Source organism: Danaus plexippus, chromosome 25 (genome assembly GCF_018135715.1).
Source record: "Danaus plexippus chromosome 25, MEX_DaPlex, whole genome shotgun sequence".
Lineage (NCBI taxonomy): Eukaryota > Metazoa > Arthropoda > Insecta > Lepidoptera > Nymphalidae > Danaus > Danaus plexippus.
In genome coordinates, this window is record NC_083553.1 from 1,421,226 (window position 1) to 1,448,895 (window position 27,670).

Sequence of the window (27,670 nt, forward strand, 5' to 3'; positions counted from 1 at the left end):
TAAGTGTGAACTGTAATATTTTCTTTATAGTTTTTGATGGTACACGTCAATATTTCTCTACTCCCTAGAGAAATCAGAGTCTTTTTCAAGCCAAACTAAAATTTAATAATGTAAAGGGGTCATCTAATCAATAATTATTTATCTGACTGAAAAATATTGTTATATTTAATTATTTTTAATGTCTGAGCAAACGAGTAATTCACGTTAAGTTACAATAAAAATTTAAATTGCTTATAAGTAACGAAATCTCCGATGTTCGCAAGCACCCATTCGTACCCGAGTAAAACTATATTTTTCAGGTTTACTTTTCTACCTTCAATCCGACCCGGATAGTGAGATGAAAGTCAATAGTCAATTGTTTTATTATTCTTAAATATTCTTAATTTAAATATGTATTACGGGTCATATTTGTAAAAAAAATTATGTATAAATATTATAATAATAAATCTCAAGAACTTTTCTGTTGGGTAAAAAATTAAAATTCATAAAAGTTTTATTTCTTATTTATTTGTTCTCTTCGAATTCAACTTAAAACTATATTGACAAACTAAATTGACACTACTGTATTTGTTCATGGCACAATATCAGAGGAATCCTTTTTTTGTTCTACAAAGAGACCAACCATCTTATATGAGAAAAATTTTCCATCCTGGTTTAATTATTAAATTTGTACGTCGGGTTTTCCTTTTTGGGACAGGGTTTCCTGTAAACAGTTATACAAATTATTCAAAATTTAATTTAAGGCTTAAATTAGGTTTTGCTCATATGTTATATTATGTATTATATATAAATATATATATATATATATATATATATATATATATATTACACTTAAACTGAATTTCAAATGTTCAAATTCAATATAATGAATTCTTACCATAAAACATCGTCTATTGTGAATTACCCTAAGACCCAAAAATGATCATCTCTGTTTTAACGAAGTATCAATCTCAGTTAAAATCTCTTCTTCGTGCTGCTGTCCATACCAAACATCATAATTGCAGCTTTTGCACCAACAATTATTTCTTGGCGGCAATTTGACATCATCCTTGTTTTCTATTCTTAGAATTGTGATATTATGGTGAATGTGACTTGCAGGACATTGCATGTATTGTTTTGACTCTTTATATAATTTCAAACCATTCCTTGTGATCCTTAACTAATATTGACGAAGTATCTTCATCAAATATTTTAGTATAAGAGTTAACTATTGAAATTAATTTCTTTCTAAAAACTTTCTTTGAATAACATCTACTGGCAAGTTCTTTGTTTCTGGAAGATATATGAAAGCAAATAAGGCAGTGAAGAAACTGAAACCCCCGAAAAAATGGAAGATGGGACCCAAACCTGAAAAGAAAATTGAATTTTAGTGATATACTATACGATCTGTATATGTATGTATTAACTAGCAGATGATGATTAATGTAATATCTAAGACAAAAACTCATATTTTATGGCGAAAAATGTTGTAAAATAATAGAAAAATATAGTGTATAATATTTTTTGAGTTGTGTTTAAAAAAGTATTTTCAAAATTTCAATACGAACAGTTGATTATAATATTGTTGGACTAATTACCAAAAGCATTAAATAGTGGAGTGAAAATAAAAAGTAAGACGAAGTTACAGAAATATGCCCACTCTAAAGCAAGGGTGCTGGCAAAACTCCTAATCTGGAAAAACATAATTAACAAAGACTCAATATATATTGAATAAATTTAAGTAACACACCAATAATCAGAGAAGTAATGAGTGTTTATTCTTTTACCTGGGGTAGAAATATCTCTCCTATCAATATATACGGAACAGATCCAGCTCCAAAGGAATACGTGATGGTATAAACATATATTAAAACTGCTGTTAACCAGCCTGAACCCCATTGAAATTGTAATTGTGTGCCCAGAATTACACATAATACACCAGTAGCGATTGAAGATACTATTAATAATGTCTAGAAGAAAAAGAGAAAAGGTCTTTTTAATGGTTTTCTTTTGGTGTACTTAATTTTATGAAATGTTTTTTTGAATTTTCTACTTACTCGTCGACCAACTGCTTCAACCAAATATGTTCCAAAACAGCCAGAAAGCACTAAAATTAGGCCAAATATAACGGATGATAGATTTGAGGACATGCTTGGAATTGCAATTGCAAATAAAGATTTCGCAAATATTTGTACTATAAGCAGACCTTGGAATATACATGTGGTGTACAGAATGATGAGTACGACTAGTGCCCGGCGAGTTGAAGCTGATTCTCCTGAAAATTCATAAGAGAAAATCCCAACATTAAAAAATATTTTATTTTCTTTAAGCAATTTTTATATAAAGTGTATAGTTATCGTACACGTACTCAAAAATTTTAATGTTGATAACTTTTGGATAGGTTGTTTTATTTCTGACGTCAACCTCTCCATTTCTTCAATATCATCTGTAAAAGAAAATCACGTATTGATTATCATGAAAAATAAAGATCTTTTAACTAATAGTAAACATTATTGATGAGTCTATACTATACCATTCTTTGTAATATTATTTTCAAGAAGTTGTGACAAATATTGTATTTCGGCTATAACCTCTTTGCACTCAGGTTCCAGTCCCTTGTAAAAAGCGATAGACGACGTTGCTTCCTACAATGTATATTATAAGGTTAAGTTCATGTATATTATCTTTAACTGATCTTATATCGTGACAAACAAAATATTACCTTTTCAAAACCCTTTCCCATCAAATAAAACGGCGATTCTCGTAGAAAATAAAGTAAAATCAAGCTTATCACAGCCAAGCATAGTCCTGTATAGTTGTATATAGAATACTCCAATATACCTCCTAAGCCGTAAGATACTAACACTCCTACACCAAAGGAAATTGCAACACTAGAACTCAAAGCCCCCCTAATGGAAGAGTCACAAAACTCATTAATGTAGACGGGAACGATAAGAAATATACTGCCACTAAGTCCGCAAAGAAACATCGCACAAATAAACGCTTCAACACTATTTAACGAAACTAACAACATCCAGGCTAGCTGTAAACAAAAAGAAATATTTATAACTTCACCGTTACATTACTAATATAATTCATGTATTTAACAGTAGTAACAGTAGTAAGTACCAGTTGTGGCAAAAAGAAAAGAATCATCGATCGCTTTCTTCCAAACACGTCCAACAGACAACCACAAAAAGGTGTCATTATAAGAGTGCTAACACAGGATATACTTCCCATAAGGGAGACTTCAGTTTCAGTCATAACTCGGTTCAATGGAGTATTTTCTGAAATGAATAGTTTCATTGTAGAAGACGGAAGCGCGGATAGCAGTCCCAATACAGCACTCGTATAGCACACTGAAATTAATAAAAATATATATGTATATTTTATGCTACAATTTTCAAAGGAACCTTAGGTATTTAATTACTTAGGCCTATACATATATTATGTTTTTGACTATTTAAATCGAGGTTTTGATTGCTTTTGCTATAATCGTTTCACATGAAAACTACATATAAGTGTGTTTGTCTTACAGTTAATAATAGTAACATGGCAAACTAATGCTACGGGAAACTAAAAATATATTTCAATTGACATCTTTTTAGTCATAAGCATTTTCACATATAATACTTAACAATAAACAAGCCACGTTTATATTTACAAATAAAAACAGTTTCGGTATATTTTCCTTCCTTGGTTATTTATTACCACTCCATTAATTATGACATCTATGATTTATTTATCAGTATTCTTTTTTTGAAAATATCCTTTAATAGCAAGTATATTTTTATGCTTTAAGAAGCTCGTTAATTTTATTGTTACTAATAAATCATTGCAAAACTAAAAACCATTAAATAATTTTGATTATGATAACAAATAGAAGCACTATAAATAAAAGTAGATTTATCCTCCAGTTTGAAGATCAATAGGATATTAAGGTGTGTCAAATAAAAGAGGTAAAACAAAACAGATATCAGAAATATTAAGATAATAACTAGTTTTTATGAGCTTCTTTGATTATTTTGAAATAGTGCTATTACATGAGAAATTAATAAAATATTTCAAATAAATTTATACGTACTTATTGCTGTAGCCAGAAGTTGATTGATTATAGACATTATGGTAGTTATAATGAATACAACAACAGCTTTAGAGTTTGTACTCCAATGCACTTCACTTGTTAGACTGTTGTTTAAACTTTATGGTTTGTATTTAAAGAACCGGTAGGTTTTCACATGGTGCGTAAATCTTTTATAAAATCTACGTAATCATCGCATGTAAACTACGTCTTATACGTAGAATATTATATATTTTTTAAGTTTAACAATACAATGGTTTAAAAAATAAAAAATTATTACGTTTAAAACAGGTCCGAATTGGACACAGTTATAAAAATTTTACACCGTTTTAACTTCAATGTAAATATATATGATCAACGAATGTAATGGAGTTTTTTTGTTAAAATTCTACATAACCTTAATATGTATAAATAATATCTGAAACTTTTTTCTTCATCGGTTGGCGTGGTTTGCACCTGCTAGAAGACTTGTGTTGTACAAAATGTTTGTATTACATTACACATTCGCAACATTTGTAATCATATCAGCACAGGTATAAGATTAGAAATAGCCATGTAACACTTCATAACAACCAGTTTGAGAAATGTAGGACTACGGGTTACAGTCAATTAACGTCATATGAGTTAAAACACATCAAGATATTCGCAGGCATTTTCATTATGTACAAGTTTTCAGACTTTAGACTGGGTTCTGTGTGTTTTGCAAAAGAAATAAGAAGTGATCTTAGTGACATAAATATTTAGATCGTCCGTGACCATCATTATATCATTAACAACGCCAGGAAATGTCAGACATATGTTACACTTAAATACGTTGCCATTCAGAATAACTTACCAACAAGAGTCGATCTCCGAAATAGATACCATAGAGACAGGATGTTTGAAAAATCTCAACTATTTCAGTTATTTGGACGTGGATATGTGTTGTGGTTGCCAGCAGCGTTTGTTGATTAAGCATAATCACCATATAAATATGAGTTTAAGGAAAATATACAAGGTATGCCATCAAAAGAACACATCCATAACACTTGACAACTGGTATATCTTATTAGGAACCTTTAAGTCTTAATTGTTACTTATTATTTTCTCTGTTGGATACTATATTTAACACAATAATATTCTTATTTTTATCCAATTTTGCTGTTTTCATTTCTCAATTCAACTTTTTTTTTACGCCATTCTATATTTTGTATTCTATCCCTTATCTATTAATTGACTAATCTCCATATTATTTTTATGAGGCATGTTTAATTTTTTTTTACTTTTGATTGTTTCCTTGAATGTATCGATGCTGTCAGCCAGTTAACTATTTATCAATCAGGTATGGATCTCTTTTAAATAGCTTTTTTGACTTTTGAAAATTACTAAATAAGATCTTGCCATTGATCTGAACCTGAATTTCTTATTATTTAATTTTCTCTTTTGAAATGATAAAAATGCATTAGCAAAGTTTTCTACTGAACAATTATTTTTTTCTTGAAATGAAACTCCTTTTTATAAAGGATGTATCTCATTTATATGGTGGGTCGTTCAGGACATCTAAAAAAAATTTGATTGTTAATGTTTATAACGGTTACAGGTGCTTATTTCCAATAACTGGAGCCCTGTGGCTTCGCAACATGTTACAAACGAGTAAATCATTGCGTATTTTGCAATGTGATATTTTTTATTCAATATAGAATACTATATATTTATATATGACGTTGTCGCTATAGTAGTTTTTGCTAGTAAATATCAAATGGCACTATCATTAAAACCTATTGGTCTAATACAACTCAGTAAACATTTTAATTTTCTTTTTTAATTCGTTCCTTCAATTAGACATACACGGCTACTGCCATGAAATTCTAGACGAGGTATGTCTATTCTCTCCAAATACGTTTTTGGAGGTTGTAAATTTTCATCATCAACCAGAATTAATCACAGTTTGATGTTGGCTTTACACGTGAGCAGGCGAGTGAGAACTGGTAGCACTTCCTAGAGATCTCACCAGTGACGTTCTTAAATCTAAGGACAAGAAATAAGTTTTTTTTTTATGTTGAGAGATGTGCTTGGTAAGGTTTGATTCCTGTAATGCTGAGGTTTTCCTCAAGAACTTCGGACCAAGTTTTTCAGGGGCAAAAAAAGAAGATAATTTCCTTTTGATTATAATCCTATAATTGTCACTTTTTTGCTAAAGATTGCTTATAAAACCCTTCTTCACTAGTTGGTTGATACACTGGTTTTCGTCCTTTTCATCTTACGAATGACTGTTCGCAAGACCAAACCAAAAAATACTTCATATTTCCGCTAGTACTCATTAAAATAATTCTAAAGTTTTCGGAAAATACTTTTTTCATTATTTTATAACTACCCAGCTGTGCCGGCGACATCATCCACGTGGAAAAGTTGTTGTGGGCATCATATTTATTTTTGCAAATAACCTCCTCAGCTCTATAAATTATAGTCACGACTTACGGAGATGATCTCGGTAACCGAGTTCATCTCGAGTTGTCGATGCATGACCTGAGTCGCCAGTATAGCTTTCCGCTTGCTTCGCATTCGTCACTCCATTATTGCTTAAAGTCTAGTCAACATCTTATAACTTAAATAATGGTGTAACGGATACAAATAATTTAACAAAATGTTTATAAAATTGTAAAAAGCAACATTAAAATTCTTTAAATAATACTTTTCACATATTCGCCTATTCACGTCACAAACATTTTATGGTTCATGAATACTACTAGAACTAATATGTAGATAAATAAACAGGAAAAGATATATGTACATTCATAAAATTATAATTTTTTTTAAACAGTAGAAAATTATTACTAGTTTTATTAGTATTAAGAAAATTTTAAAGAACATATTTCGAACAAATATATAGATGCTTAATATTCCCAAGGAATTTTTATAAAATTTATTATAACTAGATTTGCACTGATACAATCAATAATATTTATTTTGCATAGTCAAATAGATCTCGGTAGTACGAGTCGCTACATGCGCCTGTGCGCAACTAAGTAGTAGTGGAATTGATTGTGGAATATAAAAAAAAAAAAAACATAATGGCAATAATAAATCAAGTAATAAGTACGGCTATGAGTAAGTGTTGTTTGTTTTGTTGTTGTGTAGGAAGAATACATAATGACAAAAAATATAAATATTACCGTAATTTATTTTTTAATTTAATCTTTTTTTTTAATTTTAAAGAACTAGTAGCTTCCGGCCTTGTATGGGATCTGTACTTTATTTACTTTTGCTTGTTTCGCACCGACTTTCATCATACAATTTTAATACAAAGAACTTTAAGGTTTTTTTATCATTATTTTATTTTACGTATGAAATTTTAAAATTAAATGTAATCACTTGTGTTTTTACATGAAGGAATTATTCCCATTTTTTATATAATAAGTATCTTTCATGACATACACATGTGGTACAAAATAAAGTGGCGTAAAATTTAAGTTCTTCTTTCTATGAGGGTAAATGTACATATAACTAGATATAGGCACAAATAAGTTTAATACAAATGTACTCAGAAGGAATTATTGCTAATTGAGTATCAATAGACTTATCAACAGCAAACTAAATAAGCATGTAGTTTGAGATTAGAAATGCCTTAAAAAATACATTCACCATTTTAAAATTTGTCGAGAAAACATCAAACAATAAATTGTAGGTTTTTTTTTTTGTTTACATACATTTGTAAACTCATCGTCTTTGAGTCAGGAAAAAAATTGCCTCCAAAGCGCTGATTTCTCTTAGATGTCAAAGTTCTCATGAAACAAAGTTTCTATTTAGTTAATTTTCTGTGCGTTTAAATGTAGCCAAATGTTTGTGATGGACGATATTGTCTGCCAATTCCACCGTCCCTTAATTTTCCGCTTTATCATAACAAAGAAAAATGATTATAAACCCCTTATTTCGTTTTACCGCGTAGTTATATAAATAATATAATTCTCTTTTAACGTTATCATGGCGCAAACGATAACAAAAAAATAATAATTTAATGTGAAATATCGTATATAATTAACGTGTATATTTTAAATACACAAGAAACACGTGTCTTGTGTTAAATAGGCACATGTTTATGATAAATATAAAAATCTGAAAAACTTCTTCGAAGATGTTCAGTGATTTCTGAATAAAAGATACCGAAATTAGTAAATTTTAGTGGCATTACTTAAATTTCAATTACAGTTTTATTTGAAACATATGTGAGACATTTAAAGTAAAATGCATCGAGCCCTACATATTTGTAAGGTAGAAAATGTTGTTATTTCATATAAAAATAAAGTAAATAACAGCAATTATAATTATTTCTCGTTTGTTAAATGTAGACTAGACCTTAATTAACAAAATATATAGTACATTTGTCATATAAATGGTAATATGCACGTGTTATATAGCATGGAAACTTTATACTAACTCGGTGGATAAAATTATTCAATATCTCATGAATATGGAAGTATCATATCAATGAACGCTGCGATTTTATTTGATTTATTAATATAAATTTATTTTCAATTAAAACAGTTATTATTAAAAAGACGATACTAAGTTTTTCATATACTTGCACACATTGATATATATCATATTGTATTTGCAAACTTAGGTAATTTAAGTAAAAAATATTTCACGTATACGTATCAGTACATTTTGGTAATTCTTTACTAAGACTTTATTATTTTCTAATATAATTTATTTATAAGGAATGGTAAATTTCATTAAATATTCTTGGAAATTTTCTAAATCCGATATTAAAAACTTCAAAACATTTTATTTTTTTAGGTTTTTTTAGTTTTTGTTAAATCACTCATTATTATTGAATAAATCTCTTATTTGTTGTTTAAAAAAGTTATAGTGCTTTGGGGCATATAGGATTTCTTTATTAAGTTTTAAAAACCCTATAAACAATAATCACCGAAACATATTTTTATTTATACGCTACTGTTTGTGTTGTGATGCCAAAAACGTAAAATATTTTATCACCCGAGTTCTACATCTCGTTGAATTTTAAGTTTGTTTATAAAAAAAATCCTAACGATTATATTTTTTCCATCGAAGTAAGGTAAAGTATTCTTTAATGGGTCCACTTTTGAATATACCACTTGTTGTGCCTCTAAATGTACAGATATATTAATTGACCCTTGGACTTTCCTACAGTGTAATATAAAGTTGGATACTTGCATATACGAGCAAATCAAGATTAATGTGTGATTACAATATGTATATATTAGTATAAACGATCATACATAAATTATAAATATACCTATAGACAATTTTAATACAACGCTATGCAGAAGTAAGCAATTTTATGCTAGTTATAAAGAACTCATTGAGTGGTGCATATAATTTACAAATAAGCACTTTGTAATGATTCATAATTTTGTCCTGTAAATTTATAATTATTTATTGTTATATTTAATTGAATCTATAATTTACTATTCCAAAACGTTCGTTCAAGTTAGTTTTAAGGATATTGTTCTCGGGAGCTCTCCGTCATATATACGGGGCGTGTATCAGAAGATCAAAAATGATCCGATTCGGTTGAATTCCGAAATGCTGTCTTTTTAGGAAATAATATCAATAATTCTGCGGTTTCGGGAATATGTCTAGAAAAGATACGTATCATATTTGTGTTTTTTTTTAATCTAACAACATTCGACTGTGATAAATGGTCTAGTTGTGCCACGGACGGATACATCAATGAAGGGAATAAATTCACAGTGGAGCGATCGATAGACACCAGCACAAACTATTTTGTCCATCATTATTTTATATATTATCTTTTATTATAGAAAAAAAATTACAATTTAATTAAGAACTCCCTCCTCTTGGTAAACCAACGGGATTAAAATGTTTTTATAAGAACATGTAACAATAAAACTTATCAGCACTACAACAACACACTGTACAAAATCAAATGTTTATTTTGTTACAGTAAGCTATGTATGCACGTCTCTAGGTCTACTTTATACTCTCCCGTCATCAACTGTGGAACTCTTCAGTTCAGTGAATACAACTCTAGATAGAGTCATGACCCAAACTGAAATATCATTTATGGGAAGTGCGTCAAGTGCAAGCTCATTTTTGATAACACCATTTGTTTGGTACTTTCTTAATAAGTTGGGTAGGAAACGGACTCTTATCCTTTTTCATTTACCGCAATTGGTAAATCCAAGTTTTATATAAAAAATTATATAATTTTATAAATATCCATATTAAAGATATGATTAATAACTGTTCTATAAATTTTAGATCGCTTGGATAATTCTCGTCACCATAAACAAAGTCGAAGCAGTTCTCTTAGCAATGTTTATTTCCGGCCTCAGTGGTTCTACGTTTCTCATCATTCCGGTGTTTGTTAGTGAATATTGCGAGGTATCCATTAGAGGGGCTATGATGTCTGGACATATAATCTTTTATGAACTAGGAATTATGATATCATACTTTTTTGGTGGTTTCCTTGAGTACAAAACCATCATGTACATATCCCTCATAATGTCTGCTGTTGCTCTTGGTATGATCTGTTGCATAAGGGAGTCTCCTTTGTATTTAATACAGAAGGAGCGTGACGAGGTCAGTATATAATTATAAATATTAAACCACGACTATGAAAAAATAAAATAAAAAAATTATGCTAGTTTTTGACTACCTACTAAATTGAAATTTAATTTCACAGGAAGCTGTTAAATCAATACAGTTTTATAGAGGTTTGAAGAAAAATTGTAGTGAAATATCAAGAGAGGTTGAATGCATCAGAAAAATACTTAACTTTGATTGCGGAAATAGTATGTACTCATGTCAATCACATCATATTTTTATTGTAAAAAAATAACTTTTAAAAAAACGGAAATTCAGGAATATTTATTGTCTATTACACTTATAACATACTGAATTATATTCCTTAAAAATAAAGAAACAAATTTTAATATAAAAAAAATTAAAATTATGAATAAAAATGTATATAAATGGAAAACCAACCGCTGCAAAAAAGAAATTATTAGGTGATATGTTAAAAGATTTTGCATTAAATTCTTGAAAGGACATCTACTTTTGAGAACTGCCACTTCTTTATTTTCGACCTATATGATTTTTATCAATTTTTTTTCGGGTTTCATTCCCAAAGTAATCCCTTTATAAATAAAAGAATATGTAACTCTACATTACATACTCGTATGTCGTTATATTACGTTTTACTTTTATAATAATTTCTTGTTAAATTTAAGTACATTACGACAAAATTATTAATGCCCAGACCGCAATAGTTTATTTAATTTTAAGATTAAAATAGTCAAATTTTATTTTAACAGATATTTTAACTAAAATTCATATTGATTTATTGTATTTTGGTTTTCAGATGATTCAGATGAAAAGCAGAGTTTAAAAAAAGATGACATCCCTTCAGAGAAATTATCGTTTATTCAGATATTAAGTATGTACATTGGACTAATTTAATATTTAGTTAATTTTTACAATACTGGTACAATAATTATATCTCGTTATATAAAATGAAAGAAAAATTGTCTTGTTTAACTCTAGGACTAATTTACTCCATCGTAGAGTTTATTGTACATAGTTACAGCTAGTTGTACATATGTAACAGCTACATAGTTTGCGCAATTACATGAACTGTACAATTTTAAACCTGACTCGTAGACGTTAAATAAGCAACTTGGAGGCAATACGTTAATATCATGCATAAGTATGCTTTCAAGAAGTTCAAAATAAGCTTTTATTTCTATTTTATTCATCGCATTGGCTAGAGCCAAGGACACCTCCTGATTGTTGTTGTGTCATATATGTATTTCATCTCAAAAACATTAGTATCCAGTCCTATACTACCATCCGAACTTCTTCGCTTAATCGATAGTTAATTGTAACTGTTTGGAAAATTAGCAAGAAATTTATCTAACATCCTTCATTGTCAACGGAAAGTCGTTGGCTTGCATTATTTGATAATTAACTAAATAATGTCTTCTCCAAATACAGTAGATGGTGCTATAGGCCCTTTTTGTCATTATTCTTCTTTAAACTTCTTTCTAAGGTTTTTCTTGGAATATTGTTTTGAATAGCTGCGACACGCACAGAAAAATTTATTATTTTGTGCAGCACTTACACCTTCGCTTGTATTTATTAGGCATCTAAAACCAATGGGAAAATCACTTATTAAAGAATAAGATGGCCATTCTGCCATCTTATACCAACTAACACTGGCTATCTCTCCTTTTCGTCTGGGAGAGATGGCTACTTCTAGAAAATAAATAAGTCGTAACGCAAACAAAGGTAAAATTTTTTCTCGTATATTTTGCAACCGAACCAACGATAACCATTATTCTTCCTATAACATGTAGCCAACATGTCAGGAATTATTTGGATGGGCCATCTCTCTCTTGTAACCATCTTCTAGGCCATCGCTCCCTTCTAACCATTCAAAACCCTGGAATTTTTCTTATTGTTTACGTTTTTTATATAAAACTCATTCTAAGCCTGCTAGCGGCAATTAATACGAATAGGATATTATTTTAATATACTATATATTACTCGTCGTTTCAACAATTTTATGTTTTGCGAGTAAATTAAAATTTTTGGCGTTAGATGGAAAAACCATAAGTTACACTTTCATTGCGTCTGCACGTGATGACAAAGTAGACAAATCCTGGGGTAAAATCTAGAGTAAAAAAATCGCGATTTAAATCCTAAAAACAAAGGTTTTCTGGATTTTAGGTTGTTTCATTATTATTTTATTAATGTCATTAAAATTTTCAGCCAAATCACGAACAACTAGACGTATAGTGTTTAAGCTCTTGTTTATTCAGACAGTATCAATATTTCAAGGATTGATAGTGGTTCAGGTATTTGCGAAGCCACTATTACAATTCGCAGTACCAAGTATGTCAGCAACTTTATCCACAGTTTTGTTCGCTTTAGTTGTAGCGATATCTAGTTTAATCGGTGCTTATTTACTGGATACAGTCGGAAGACGAGTAAGTAACTTTTAAGCAATAATTTGGTAATTTTACTTTATGTTCACATTTAGCTCTCATAATTTTTTGAGATGATTAAGATTACTTAATATGTATAAAAAAAAATTACAGCCATTATTTATAAACGCTGCAACTGCGACCGGTCTTTGTTGTGTGATACTTGGCACCCAGATGCATTTCAACTGGGGTCCGAGTTGGTTGACTGCTGTATTTATGAACTTTTACTTCTTTTTTTACATTCTTGGCGCTGGTACGATACCAACTGTACTGATTGGAGAACTCTTTTTACCTGAGGTAGGGATAAACTTCATATTAAATCTTTGAATGAGTTTTAAACAAAGAATAATTAAATGAGTGAATGTCAGTCGAAAGTTTTATTTTTTAAACTCAAATGGTTTCAATCCCTTTTCCTCCATGCCAAAAAAGTTTTTGAAGTGAAACCTCTGTATCGTTGTGATTTTAAACTCGATGAAACGAAAAAATAAATCCATAGAGAAACGATTACATTAATGTATAGTATTCAACCAGCGAGAGAATGAGATAGAACATATTAGACGTTCTCGGTCTCCTCCTTGCGGGACTCTTCGTAGCACCCCCCTATCGTCTACTAAACATTGTCCATATGTATGCTCCTATGTAGTGGAATAGTCAGTATATCTATATCTTGCCCCAGGTCCAAACTTTCTACGTGATATGTTAGTTTGTCTAACGCATGTGTTTGCGCCTGCATATCAGAAAGTTTTAGTATAAGTGTGTTGATTGTTGATGAATTTTTATTTGTGTCAATATTTTCATCTCCTTGATAAAAATTAATAAACCTTACATTTATCCTTATACTCCTGATTCTCTATTTTATTGATCGACTATATCTATCTCAATCTCTTATAGCCTACACTTGATTAAAAATATATTATTTATTGAAGAGTATTGAAAATGATAAAATTTGAATTGTTATCACTAAATCTAATCCTTTTTTATGTACTTATAAACACACAGTTTACATAAAGCAACTGTTAATTTTTTCAATACTTTCCAATAATTTTTTTAATCAGAGACTTACAAAAGTTTCACTTCTACCATGTGTGGCTTACACACACTTTGTTTACCTTTAAAATCAATATTTTTTTAATTTTCAGACTAGAATATTCGCAGCAGTTTTATGTGCAGAATGGTCTTTTTTATGCAACTTTATTTTGCTTTCCATCTTCATTCCTCTGGAAAAATCTTTTGGTAAGCATCCAAGAAAATCATTGTTTATTTGAGTGAAAATTGCTTGATATAACAATTTCTTTATTTCAAATTCCAGGTCTCGGTGCTATATTTTATCTCTTCGCCGTTTGCTCATTTATAACAGCTATAGCAACTTGTATTCTGATTCCTGAAACTATGGGCCTAAGAATTGATGAGATACAGTTAAAGCTTTTAAGGAATAGAAAATAATAAGAAATAAATGAATCAAATATGTAACATTATAATTATTAAATGTAACTTACTTTTATAACTAATTATTTTAAGCAAAAATAAATTAACTTTTTACAATAATTAAAAATAGTATTATATCCAAAGGCGACAAAACGAGTCTAGTTCTTAAATAGTTTATTTGTTATTATAGCAATAAGTTGTAAAGATGCTTAAATGTTGATCATTATTGTAATTTGGTAATATTTATACAAAAAAAAAATTTATACGTAAAAAATATAATAATGCGTAGATATATATTACATATAATATATATCTATAGTATATAATAGGTGTACATTGTGTATTTTAAGAATTTTTTTTTTTTACTTTTCAAAATTATACTGTAACAAAAAGCAAAAAACACGTCCTTCCGATATTTGTATAGAGTTCGAAACTTATTTGTATAAACGAGGTAAGTATTAATAATTGAATGTTATTGGAACTTTTGTTTTAATACATTTTAATTTGTTTAAATATTTTTTTTGAGACATTTATAGTCATTAAAAATATCTAACTTTGGCGAATATTAAATAAAATCAAGTTAATATTTTCGAATACATATACAATCGCCTTTTTTATTATTTCAAACCACATATTCCCGACATTTCGGTTTAGTTTAAAATAATAAAAACGCATTACATACATCCGAAAATATTTGTTTCGTTTAAATTTATAGTCAATGTTACTTAGAACTGTCACTATATAATTTCATTTAAATAAATTGTTATTTGATAAAATTGTGTATGCTGGACTTTTTACATTATCCACAACTCTTATTTATAGGAAACTGTAGTGTTTCAATTCTTCAGTATGGTGGAACAATTTTGTAATATCGTTCAGATAAAATAAATATTACCATCTCTTATTGGGAAAAAATATAGTCCGCGTGCTCATATCAAAGTGGTAAAATATAGCACATACCTTTACACATAGGTTTAGGTCTTGTAAGAATAAAATTTTATTTTAATCAACAAGATTATTTTTAAAGTTTTCACAGTAAAAACGAAAATTTTCTAGGAAATCTACGTCATACATCTTCCTGCAGTAAAGAAAAGGAAAAGAAATATGTGTCTTATTTATGTTACTATAGAGGCGAGAATTGAAGGACTTGGAGTATTACTCCTTTAAATTGTTAAAATTTAAACTATCCTTACAACTGTAGTTGCACTAAAAAACCATCAGGTTTATTTTATTTGCGTTTTTTGTCATCAGTTATCCTAATTTTTTTCGTATACCTTTTCGATTATCATTCAATATTAATTGCACATATGAACAGTACTAACGGAGAGGAAATTTTTACTGTCATTAATGATGCTCAGCGTCAACTCCGAATTGAAACGTTAGAGCTACTTAATACACGACGTGTAGCACATTAATCGTATTTATCAAAACCATTTATAGCATTGATTGAAGCTTAGCTTGTCTTAAAATATCATTTGCTAAATTTGCCATGAGTTGAACGGATTACTTGCTTTGATAAGATTCCTTGACGTATTTAATTTCACGTTATATATTTTCTTTACAATATCAGACAGAAGTCTTATTTATTATTGTTGCCACGTTATAATTCGTCTTTTTCATGAATGTTCTATTCCTACACATTTAATTAGGCTATTTCATATGCACATTTTTGAGGAACAATAACTTTTAGGCCTGCTTTTAGTCAGTCAATTTTATTGTATTGCTGCCAAAACTTGCAATCTAATAATTATTTATTTTATTATACTATTAACCAACTACAAAAAATGAGCATCAGTGATGGGGATCAGCGGCGCACTCATTTTTTAGACACATTATTACGACGAATAGCTACTAGTGAAAGATTTTTTTTTATATGACAAACGAGGAGATGGCCTACCTTATTGAGGTAGTTACAGTCGCGTATGGACATCCACAACATAGTTTTGCGGATGCGTTGCCACCCTTGATTGGGTAAAAGAGGAAAGGGCAACCGGCCCTCTCACTCAACCTACAAAACGCAGCCGTAAAAAACTACTTCACGCCGATCTTCTATGAGAGGTTGGTACTTTCCCGGTCGAGTCAGCCAATGTTCGAGCTGCAGTAATTTTACCACAGCAAGTCTCTACCACCTACAATAACTACAATCCTATAAGCTACAAACCTACAACCTCTGCCCATTTGACTAGTTAATTTGCCTTTGCTTTGGTACGTTGTTAAAATTAAGTTTGATTGTGTAATCATTTAGTTCCATAAGATAACTTTGTTTATTTATTGTGATAATGTAATTAATATTGTGTAGTGGTTTTGTTTATATTCTTTTTTAGGAATAAACCTCTGGCAGTTAAGAATACTGTATCAAGTTTTTTGTGTACGGTTGTTTAGTTTTCAACTTAATTTCTTATTAATTATATATTAACTGAACTATGTTTTAAGATGTACTTATTTACTTTGCAGTTGTCAACATATATTTCAGCTTTTAAACGTCATGTATAAACGGTATGACAATAATTTATTATAATTGTATTTTTATTATCTAGTGGATTCAGTGAACCAATAGTTTTATTCAATTTGAGTCATTAAATTTAATTATATAAAGTCCATGTTTACTGATCTAGGGTGAGTAATCAGTTCGTTGACTAGAAAATTCTGAAGTCGGATTGAGAAATAGGAAGAAAAATGTAGAAAATATTAAATGCATAAAATATTTAAGAAACATAAAGAAATTTAGTTGCATAGATAGAGTTTTCGGTTAATTTAATAGAAAAATTACGATTATTCTGTGGCAGTAGAGAAATGAAATAGCATATTTAAATAAAATATTTTTTATAACTACACAATTACATAGGAATATTCTTAATTTTCTTGGGTATGACAAAATTATATTTTTATGAATAATGCCGTGGAAGCTGGCGAAATTTATGAATTTAACTAACAATATGAAGGGTTATTGGTTACTTAGATTGACATCAACACACTCGTGTCTAAACTTGTTCGCTTTTCTTTTAAATTTGAATTAAATACTACATTTTTGATACATAATAATTACTTTACAAAACAAATTAAATCTTATCATCACATACTATCTTCTAGTTAATTATATTAAATTTCAAATCTGGGTAAATACGTTTGCGTATGACTCTCAGCTTATTAAAGCTAATAACAATAAATAATCAAACAAGAGATTTTATGTTAACCTATTTTTTTTTATATTAACTAGACATACAGACTGTAAGACAAGTTCAGTTCACTATTCATATATTATGCTATTCATATATTATGCTATTTAATACTCCGAATCGTCATTTTATCTTCAAGAATCTTCTTTGTATTTCATCGACTTCAATACCTTTCGTCTCGGGTACATATATGAAGCTAAATATAGTAGATGCGAAAGAAAATCCGGAAAATATAAAAAATATTAGTCCCAGTCCTGCGAACAAAATTAGTATATAAGAATATGCAATTTTATATGATTCATAATTGATATTTATATGACAGTTATGATATGTTATCTCTCCTAATTTACAATTTGATGTAAGATCTAGTTTTTCTAATTTTTTTTCCTCGTAAAAAAATCTACTGATTATGTATAACAGTCGATAACGAAATCAGTAAATTATCTTTAATTTATGAACAATCTAACCATATATGGTTTCAAAGCCGTACCTAACGAACTAACAATTCAGAGCTGTGGAAGGAGGATAAGTTAGAGATAAACAAAATTATATTTCTGTATACTGTTATACGCTCATATTCTTAAGTCTTAAGTCTTACATACGGTACTAGGAAGATTCAGTACACATAATTATACCGCTGACTTCACATACATACGGGTATATATTACGGGTCCCTGGCTGTAATGTTGATCTTTAAAACATTAAGTTGGAAACGAGTTTTCGGTCTATCTGGTATTCAGTAGCCTATGATCACTCTTGACTATCGGCAATTTAAGTACTTTGGATTTGCCTCTGAATTAGTAAAGCTATAAAGCCTCAATGTTTTGCCCTCTGAAACCTTTTGATTTTTCTCTGTCTTTGTATCAAAAATACTTACGCATTCTCTACATATGGAGCTTGCAAAGCAATTTTGAAACTCCTTAACAACTGAGCTCATTTATTTAGTAAAACCTGAAACGCATTACTCATAAGAACCGGAAGTATCAATTCTAGAGCTCTTAGTACCACCAGCCATGAATTTTTCGCCTCCTTATTCCTTTTACATCGTTATTTTAGATTTTACAATAAGAGCTATTTATAATCCTAACCGTGAGAGTTAATTGATATTTTGGAATTTTCTTGACGAAGAATTAGTTACTAAAAGTAATCAAAATTTAATGGAATATGAAAAATCTTCTTTGTGGGTGGTTTTGCTAGAGTCCTCTCAGGGTCAGCATTAATTTGTATGCTAATAGTTCTTTTTCTTTAATTTGTCTGCTCTGCTGAATATTTTTTGTCCATTTTAAAATCCAATTAATATCCCAACTTTCGTCTGACAGACATCATTTACTTTAAAAAAGTTAGTCTACAGCCTGTAAAAGCCCACACCAAATCTGATCTATATTTAAGTTGTCTCTACTATTAAAAAGTGTGGATGGTTCTCTATACAAGCCCAAAAAGTTGTTAAACAAAAAAAAAACTCATCGCTTCAATTTCAGTGACCAGATAATGTATTTCGACTCTATACCCACAACTTGGTAAGCGTAGTGGTTCGTGACGTGAAAACGATCTTCTTGCTTCAATTACCAGACAACCGAGTGCATTATAAAAATAAGCATAATTTTTTATATAAGGGACATAATTTTAATGAAGAATATAGTTCTTTAGAGTAATAACTGTAGTTCTTTTATACTTAAGTCTTAATCATCTTACCAATCTTATTCAACAGTAGTGGAAAAATATAAAGCAATATAAAGCTGACGAAAAATAGCCATTCCGTGCAAAACGTAGTCGCTAGACTTTTAATCTGAAAAGAATTTTGAAAATTATTAATCGAATTAGACTATCTAATATTTATATATATATATATATATATATTTGAGTATAGACTATATTTTTATTTATAAAGATAAAGGACAAAACATTTGTTTTTATTTATGAAATGCCACAAAAAGTAACTGGCGTACCTGGTTACTTTAAATTTTATCTGTTTGTTACGCATTAATTATTTTTTTCATAAATTTAAAGGTGTGTCCGTTTGTCATAAAATATATCTTAGGTTTTGATTCACTAATAAATTAAAGTATTTTTCTAAGAAACTAACGAACTGCTTATTTTAAAATCTTTTGTTTGATTTTTTTTTTGTATTGATTTTATATAAGTGAATATTATATTGTATAAATTATATATTGTAGTATAGTTTGTTGCTAAATTTCTTCATACTATTTATCAAATATATATACTTAAATAAAAATGTCAACTAAATCGAAGTATTTGAAGAACAATAGTCTGCATTTAAAATAATCTTATAGTAGAATAGAAAACAGAAATAAATATTTAGATTGGACCACAAATTTCAACTTTAGGGCCGGAAAACGGAACCCTTGTCCAAAAACAGTTCGGTACAGAAACGTTGAGGTTCCTGCACTGTTCTTGCACCGAGAGCTTTTTTTGGGAGCGAAAGCAGAATAAAATACAAAGGTGCATAGTGTATTCATTAATTGCACAACATGTCTAGGCGTTTTCTTTTCGAGCCTAGTTTTACAATCATATTTATAAAACCTTGGAAATCTTAACAAAACCATTGTCTATTCTTACGAAATCACTGATAAGAAAATCCCATACTAGGTCCTCCGCGGGATTTCATCCAAGTAACCTTGTTTATCTGGTTCAAATAAATACGAACAGTGTAGTAAACAAAAAAATAATAATATACTATACTATTATATATATATTTGTTTCTCCGGTTGCTGAGCGGGATTGTGTTATGAGTCATATCCTACATTTATTTTCATGTTAACGAATGGCACAGTATTTACAAATATTTTTTATTTGCAATTTTCTATCAGCCATACTTTAGAGGGATGTCTTGAAAGTTGTTTTCTTTTATGTTTTTGATTGTATCTTATTTTCCAGCGGCACAAATAAGATGTTTGCATAAAAATAAATACACATTAATGAGGTGGAATCATAAATATTAATGTGATACTCAACTCAATTGGCATGCATGTGTTTTACACTAGATCGATTTCTTACGGGTTATTTATCAACAATGTATTCTTTTTTTTTTGAATAGAGAAATATGTTTTTATAATATCAACAACACACAGAGCTAGTTAAATAACATTGAACGTAATAAATCACCGAAACATTTGTTTACTTACGACTAATTAAAATCAGGTTATAAAAATAATCATATTGGAAGAAACATGCTGGATTCGCTTGAAAATATAAATTTTGTTTTCTTACCTCAGGTAAAAATATTTCACCAACCAAAATGTTAGGTATAGTTCCAGCTCCAAGTGTATAATTCACAGCATATACGAGCATAAAAACTACTGTGAGCCATCCAGGACCCCAGAGAAAGTGGAGTTGTGTACCCAACACCGCGCAACAAAAACCGTTCAACAGTGATGCAACTATTACTAGCATCTGATGAAAATAGAATATATTAAACATAAAATGTTTTAATACATAAAGTATCCCTTTTAGTAAACTAATTTACCCTTCGTCCAACTCGTTCAACCAAATGCGCTGCATACAAACCAGCTGCGATTGATACAAGGGCAAATAAAACGCTTGCTAGTGTTGCTGAAATGTTTGGCACGGCCACTTTGAACAAAGGTTCAGCAAACATTTGAACTATCACACCTCCTTGGGACAAACATGTGACGAAAAGAAGCATGGAGATTACAAGCGCGCGGCGAGTCGATCGGGATACAACTGAAATTGGAAATCATATAATATTTATTAACTTTAGCTTTATATTCTTAAGGTGATTTTAAATTAACATACTCAAATACTTCCACACGGATAATTTGTCATTTTTATTCTCTTGTGGTCTCAATTTCTCCTCTTCGGGTATAGCTTCGACTAAAATAAAGTTTATTATTATTATTGATATGTTTTTCACTTTAATAAGTAAATAGTAAATGAATTTATACTTTTTTCGATGTCCAAGCTAATAATTCTTCTTATGTTTCCGATCTCTTCGATAACTTCTTTGGAATTCACATCACAACTTTTAAAAAAAGCAACAGCTTCTGCAGCCTCCTTCATTATCACCAAAACCAATTCAACAATTATATTAATTACTGTCAAATTATAAACGAGTGTAAAATAAAGAAATATTGAAATCAGTACTAACTGAAACCCACATGTTTTATTGCTAAGTAAATTCTTAATTTCTGAACTTCATCACAAGCTTAGAAAATAAATAAAAAGTTATAATCCAGGTAACAAATCAATAGGAAATTTACGATGGAAATTATAAAGTAATTTTTTTGTTCTTTTGCAAATCAGTCTTTTATTAATAATGATTTTTCTGCAGCACTTTTTTAAGTTTTGAAGTTTTTTTTGATATTATAACTGCTTTTGTTCTCATTTAAATATATTAAAAACACCATTTTACCTCTTCACGGCCTTTCATCATTAAATTTATAGGCGACTCCTTCATGAAACATTCTATGGCTAGTCCAAATATACTGATAGATAGGCCAGAGTAAGCTATGGCTCTGTACTCTAAAAATCCTCCCATAAGGTAGGAAACCATCGTCCCCACAATATAAGAAATCAATACATATGTTGTCATTGATCCCCTGATAGATTTTTCGCAATACTCGTTTATGTAAACTGGTGCAACTAGATATAGAGGACCACTCAGACCACACATAAACATTGAACATATGACAGCCTCCACTTTGTTAAAAATAACAAGTAACATCCAACCTAGCTAAAAAGGATCATGAAATCATAAGTATTAAAAGTAAATAATAATCACCATATAATCACTAATTGTGTGCGCGATAAATATGGTTTAAGTGAGTTGTCAGTTAATTTTGTCAGTAAAACTTCAAGGAAGAAATCGATCAAATAAATGACGATTTCGAATAGAAAGTAACAATTAATCAAATCTGATTGAAATAAAATATAATCTAAAATTTAACAGCGTTTTTAACTCACCACCTGCGGTAAAGTGAAAAGCATCAGACAGCGCTTTCTGCCAATTTTATCTAATACGTATCCGCAGAATGGCATGACTATCATCGGACTGGCAGAAGATAAACTGCCCATTATCGAAATCTCAGTTTCTGTCATTATTCTATCAAGAGTTGTGTTATCTGAACTGAAGAGCACGAATGTAGAAGACGGTAGAGTGAAGAGAATGCCCATTGAAACAAAATTGTAGCATACTGGAAAAATAAATTATATCATTGAATTATAATAAATATCTTCTTTTGATAGTTTGCTGCAGGTTAGGATTAGTTTATAGATTAATATTGTGTCAGAAACAATAATTCTTTCGTAACAAACACGTAAAATGACAGCTGCATACATGTCATAATTTGATAATTTATTAAACAGAATATAGATATTCATGTGTATTATTTTTTAATATTAAAATATTTTATGTGTCACGATTCAGAGTATGTTTATTATGTAACGTATGTTATAGGTAAGGACTAGTCGAATTCCTTTTATAATAATGAATATTTTAGTGAAGAGAATTGCACAAACTTCGTCAGTTTATATTTCTTTGATTTTTTGCTATGATGGAAGTCTGATTTGGATTGATTAGCGACTCTTGGTTGTTTCGCTGTAAGAGGATATTGATATGTTTACACAACCTTCGATAGTCACGATGTGATCAAAATTGTAAGGTGCTTCCGTTCGCTTAAGCCATCTATGACAGTTGGATTTTAGAAAAAAATTGCTCTATCAAAAATTTTAATGCAATGCTTTACACATAAAATAAATCGTATTGAATTTATTTAAAAAACGAAGCAAGTTGGTGTATTTATAGTACTATCTCAAATCTCGATTTTGCAAATTCGCAAGAATTAAATATCTAAATAAGAGTCTGAAATTGAGTGCTAGCATGATCCAGGATTGTATGTTTTCCATGTTGTATTGTGTCGTTATCGTATTATTGGAATTTAGCTTTAAGTATTAAAAGTAATGACAACTAAATCTAAGTTCTAATTCAAAAATTAATATATTTATTTCTTATAATGCTCTAAATGCTTTTAAAGGAGGCATGGTTTCTTAACATTTTTATTTGCTAATAAATTGACTTATTTGAAATTAAAAAAATTATATTTAAACAAGCTACATATTTAAAAATATTATGAAAAATAACATAAATAATCCTGTATATCTTTCGTGTCCAATGTTATCGGGAACCTAATCAGATTTAGTTCGGTTTCCCGCGAGGCTAATAGTCAATGGAGTTTTCATATACACTCACTGTTATGCGACGTCGAATTATTAGCGCATTTCTTTCTGTAATTGTATATCTACGGGCTCCGAAAAAAACTCAAAGCTAACGATGAATATTAACTAATTGAGATCAATGAATATTTTGTTTTAATAGAGAAAATCTGTAGAATTATTAGATATTATATTAAGAAAATTGTATACAATGTTTTATCGCAAACGTATCTATTTTAAGTTTTCTTCAAACGATTGTTTTTTTTTATAATATCTCTTTTTTACGTTTATTCATGAAACGAAAGCACACTGTGTATTAAAATAGCTTCAAACCACTTAATACCAATGTTCTTAAATTTTACCATGTCAGCTTTTTTTGTTAAATGTAAGAACCTAATAAATTCACAACTTTACAAACACATAACCACAATCTGCCATATTCGTTTATGATCATATAAATTTAGAGAAAAAAAACTCACTTATAGCTGTTGTTAACACCTGCTGAACAATAGCCATAATTTTTATAATAAAATATATATTACGACGCGACTGTTTCGCGCGTTAGTCAAGTTAAACTGCAGTAAGAAGAGTTAAAATACAAATATATGATAATAAAAATTTATCATATTTAAATAAGTAAAACTAATACGCGTTACAACGAACCAGAGAATTTTATTTCAATAGTAAATTTTTAAAGAACTTGTATTGATATGTTATAGTATTTCATTTAAAAAAAATGATGATCTGATAACAACTTGACAAGCTCAACGACAATTTATTTGAAACGTAAATTTATATTTATTTTGACTGTATTTTCCATTTATAACCAGTGATGGCCTGAAGGTTAAAAGGCCCGTCTCTCGTACGTGAGGACGTTGGTTCGAAACCTGGCAAGTACCAATGTGATATTTTCCGAATCATATGTACTTACTAAGAGTATTTAGACACCACTGGCTGGAACAGGCTACAGCAAATCTTGGGGTCTATATAACCCCAAAAAAGTACTGGTGCAGAAGGCAAGGGGAAATTACTGCAACTATATCTTCCCATGAAAATTATTATGTATCACGGAACACTGATACGTGATGACCACGACGAGTCTGCAAACGACGAGGCTTTTGCGAAAAAAAAAATTTTCCAATTTATAACAAATATTGTCCTTTTCTAAAAGCGGCATAGGCGGCATAAAAGCGGCATTTTCTAAAAGCGACTGAGAGGGGTATACAACAATGCATTTTTTCCAACATTGAAACGGTATTGCTGACAGCTGACATCATGTTCAAATTAATTATTGATCTAATTCATTTGTTTAGTTTTTTAAATGACAAATATATTAAAGATACACAATCCATGCATCTTGCCAAACATTAATATTATTTACGTTTTTAACTAAATGATAACAAATAAATAAATAAACCTTCATCGTTGAAATCGTTACATATTATATCTTTTTTTTATATTTTTTACAAAATAAAAGTAATTTTATGAATATAATGAATTACCATCTTTTCCTTTGTTCTTTTCTGTCTGCGATCGATCAAGTTACCAAACGTCATCCATGGCCCATTTGCTTTTTAAGCCTTCCCATTGTGTAAAATAATTGTTTCCACTCCAGTACAACATTATGTAGGTAATACGGTAAAATTAAATTCATCTTGTTTTAGTTACATATTTTAAATAATCCTCTTTATATTGAGCAGTTTTTTTTTTGGGTCCAACTGCTTTGTAATTTAAATATTTTTTTTAAGCGCTCTTTTTTCGATTTAAAACTATTTTATGATATTTTTACTCACATCCCTTCTCTTGTTTTAAACAAAAACATTTTTATTCATAATTCTTATTTAATATTTTATAAAGCTATAAGGAATATACTAAGTACCTTTATTCTCTTACCCAATATGTCCTTCACATACTGCTGGTCAACAAACAATAATGGCTGTATAATCATTTAAAGTGACATTACAAAATGCTGTCACCCCAGTGGCTGGCATCACCCTTACTGATACGAAAAAATGAGGTCTACAATCACCCAACCCGCATGCCCAAATTTTTCGAAATGCACATTCTTAGCCATGGGTAGCATGTGGTATAATGAGGCTGACTGCGAGAAATATGGTTTTTGGACACTCAGGTAACTACTAAGATCATCGATCATAACATCATGAAGAATCTCACTGAAACCTTTATAAAAAAATAAAAACAAAAAACCTTATATTTCATAAAAGAGAATACATCATTAACTTAATTATATTTTTTTCTGGGAATTTTTACTTAAATATCATTCTTATATTAATGGATATATGAATTTTGCACTTCATATAACATCCCCTCATTTTCGAAGGTGAAGGCTACCTTAACAGATTGCTAAGTATACTTGATCTTCGCTGTTCCCATCCACTTTTTTCCAGCCACTTGTATGATATTGTCAGTCCACTGGGCAACTGGTCTGTCTCTCTTTCTGGTGCCCGATAGGCCCTTCCAGGATGTTATTATGGCTGCCCATCTATTATCTGTTAGTCTGGTTACGTGACCAGCTTAACTCCACTTGGGCTTTTTGCATTGAATCAGATCGTCTGTAACTTTTCTCTTCTTGCGAATTATGCTGCGGAGATTTTTTGAATTGTTTTGATTTTCAATATATTCCATTCCATTCCTCTTAGACACGTCCTGATTTTTTTTAGAAGGTTTCGGTCTACTTCTCGAACGGGGGCAAGACTTGTTGAAAGAGATGGAAAGAGAGGGGCGTGGCTTAGTTTTTTGGAGTTCCTTCATAATCTTGACTTGTAAGAGCTTTAGACGCTTGAGTCAGCTTCGAATGACGTAAGCAGCTCGTGATATTTTGAGACATAATTCTCTTGGGTACTTGTTTTAATCTTTTACTGGACGTGGTTTCCCTGGGCACGACAGGGTGATGCTTATTATTTGATGGTTTATCGTTGATTATTACTTCGGGAGACTAAATTACTTACTTCGGTTTAAAGACATTTATTTCTCATAAAGAACACAAAATTTCACTTATAATAAGAAATTACAATAATTTTGCTTGAGGGTACATTTAAAACTCTGCCTTATGAATTATATACAGTAAAATGAAATGTTGCGGGTAGTTATATTACACATACATGTTTAGGTAGGAGTTACATTAACTTATAAATTATTTTGCACATATTCCATTACACGTTTTTTGAATATAGGAAAACTCTTGCTATTAATGATTAAGTCTGATAATTTATTATAAATTTGAACTCCTTCAAATTAAATGTTTTTGTTTCCATAGTTGGTTCTGGTTTTTGGAAGTTCTAGTTTATTACGTTTTCTAGTGTGGTATGTATGTGTTTTTTTATGAAAGTGTAATTGTGAATGTGTTTTATTAGTTATTATTTTTCCAATCAACATGCAGGTTTTTAAAGTGTATAATTTATTTATATTAAGAAATTTTGTTTTTTTGTATAATTCAATGGATGGCGTCATATAATCATATTTATAAAGAACTTTAATAATTTTATTTTGTAAAGTTTGTAATGACTTTATGTTAGACTTCGCAGTAGTTTCCCATATTTCAATAAGATATTCGATATGAGGTTTTACTAAAGAATTATAAATAATAGGACGAATTGTATTAGGTATACATAAGGAAGTTTTACGTAGTGCTCCTATCAAAGGAGATATTTTATTTTTAAAATGATCAATATGATATTGCCAGGTTAACTTGCTATCCATTATAAGACCTAAATATTTTTCATGATCAGTTTTATTTATGAAGTTTTCTTAGGTAAAGTATTTTGACGTGTATTAAATTTTGTCTTAACTGTTTTATAATAGCGAAGCACTTTTTTTAGATGAACATT

At 29.6% G+C, this 27,670-nt stretch overlaps 3 protein-coding genes across 7 annotated transcripts; 1 reads left to right on the forward strand and 2 right to left on the reverse strand.

Annotated features, from left to right (window-relative positions):
• Nucleotides 1-491: 491 nt before the first annotated feature.
• Nucleotides 492-5,115, reverse strand: LOC116775284 (facilitated trehalose transporter Tret1-2 homolog). 3 transcript variants are annotated; one of them, XM_061524604.1, is made up of 11 exons: nucleotides 4,064-4,204; nucleotides 3,109-3,338; nucleotides 2,702-3,022; nucleotides 2,513-2,624; nucleotides 2,348-2,425; nucleotides 2,186-2,254; nucleotides 2,037-2,086; nucleotides 1,767-1,949; nucleotides 1,578-1,671; nucleotides 878-1,347; nucleotides 492-703 (listed from the first exon to the last, which is right to left on the reverse strand). In XM_061524604.1, exons 1-10 carry the CDS (start codon nucleotides 4,098-4,100, stop codon nucleotides 1,217-1,219), a joined length of 1,305 nt encoding a protein of 434 aa, XP_061380588.1. In that variant the 5' UTR covers nucleotides 4,101-4,204; the 3' UTR covers nucleotides 492-703; nucleotides 878-1,216. The 3 variants fall into 3 exon arrangements, with proteins under 3 accessions (XP_061380588.1, XP_061380587.1, XP_061380586.1); XM_061524603.1 differs by lacking the exon at nucleotides 4,064-4,204 and adding an exon at nucleotides 4,896-5,115 and having other exon boundaries at nucleotides 2,037-2,254; XM_061524602.1 differs by having other exon boundaries at nucleotides 2,037-2,254.
• A 1,907-nt stretch (nucleotides 5,116-7,022) lies between these two features.
• Nucleotides 7,023-14,635, forward strand: LOC116775175 (facilitated trehalose transporter Tret1-like). 2 transcript variants are annotated; one of them, XM_061524732.1, is made up of 9 exons: nucleotides 7,023-7,147; nucleotides 9,990-10,219; nucleotides 10,307-10,627; nucleotides 10,731-10,839; nucleotides 11,409-11,483; nucleotides 12,818-13,035; nucleotides 13,147-13,329; nucleotides 14,172-14,265; nucleotides 14,342-14,635. In XM_061524732.1, exons 1-9 carry the CDS (start codon nucleotides 7,111-7,113, stop codon nucleotides 14,473-14,475), a joined length of 1,401 nt encoding a protein of 466 aa, XP_061380716.1. In that variant the 5' UTR covers nucleotides 7,023-7,110; the 3' UTR covers nucleotides 14,476-14,635. The 2 variants fall into 2 exon arrangements, with proteins under 2 accessions (XP_061380716.1, XP_061380717.1); XM_061524733.1 differs by lacking the exon at nucleotides 13,147-13,329 and having other exon boundaries at nucleotides 14,177-14,265; nucleotides 14,342-14,560.
• A 2,628-nt stretch (nucleotides 14,636-17,263) lies between these two features.
• Nucleotides 17,264-25,500, reverse strand: LOC116775368 (facilitated trehalose transporter Tret1-like). 2 transcript variants are annotated; one of them, XM_061524743.1, is made up of 9 exons: nucleotides 25,325-25,500; nucleotides 22,575-22,804; nucleotides 22,024-22,344; nucleotides 21,557-21,665; nucleotides 21,408-21,485; nucleotides 21,118-21,335; nucleotides 20,862-21,044; nucleotides 19,326-19,419; nucleotides 17,264-17,887 (listed from the first exon to the last, which is right to left on the reverse strand). In XM_061524743.1, exons 2-9 carry the CDS (start codon nucleotides 22,782-22,784, stop codon nucleotides 17,757-17,759), a joined length of 1,344 nt encoding a protein of 447 aa, XP_061380727.1. In that variant the 5' UTR covers nucleotides 22,785-22,804; nucleotides 25,325-25,500; the 3' UTR covers nucleotides 17,264-17,756. The 2 variants fall into 2 exon arrangements, with proteins under 2 accessions (XP_061380727.1, XP_032524152.2); XM_032668261.2 differs by lacking the exon at nucleotides 25,325-25,500 and adding an exon at nucleotides 24,302-24,392.
• Nucleotides 25,501-27,670: the final 2,170 nt, after the last annotated feature.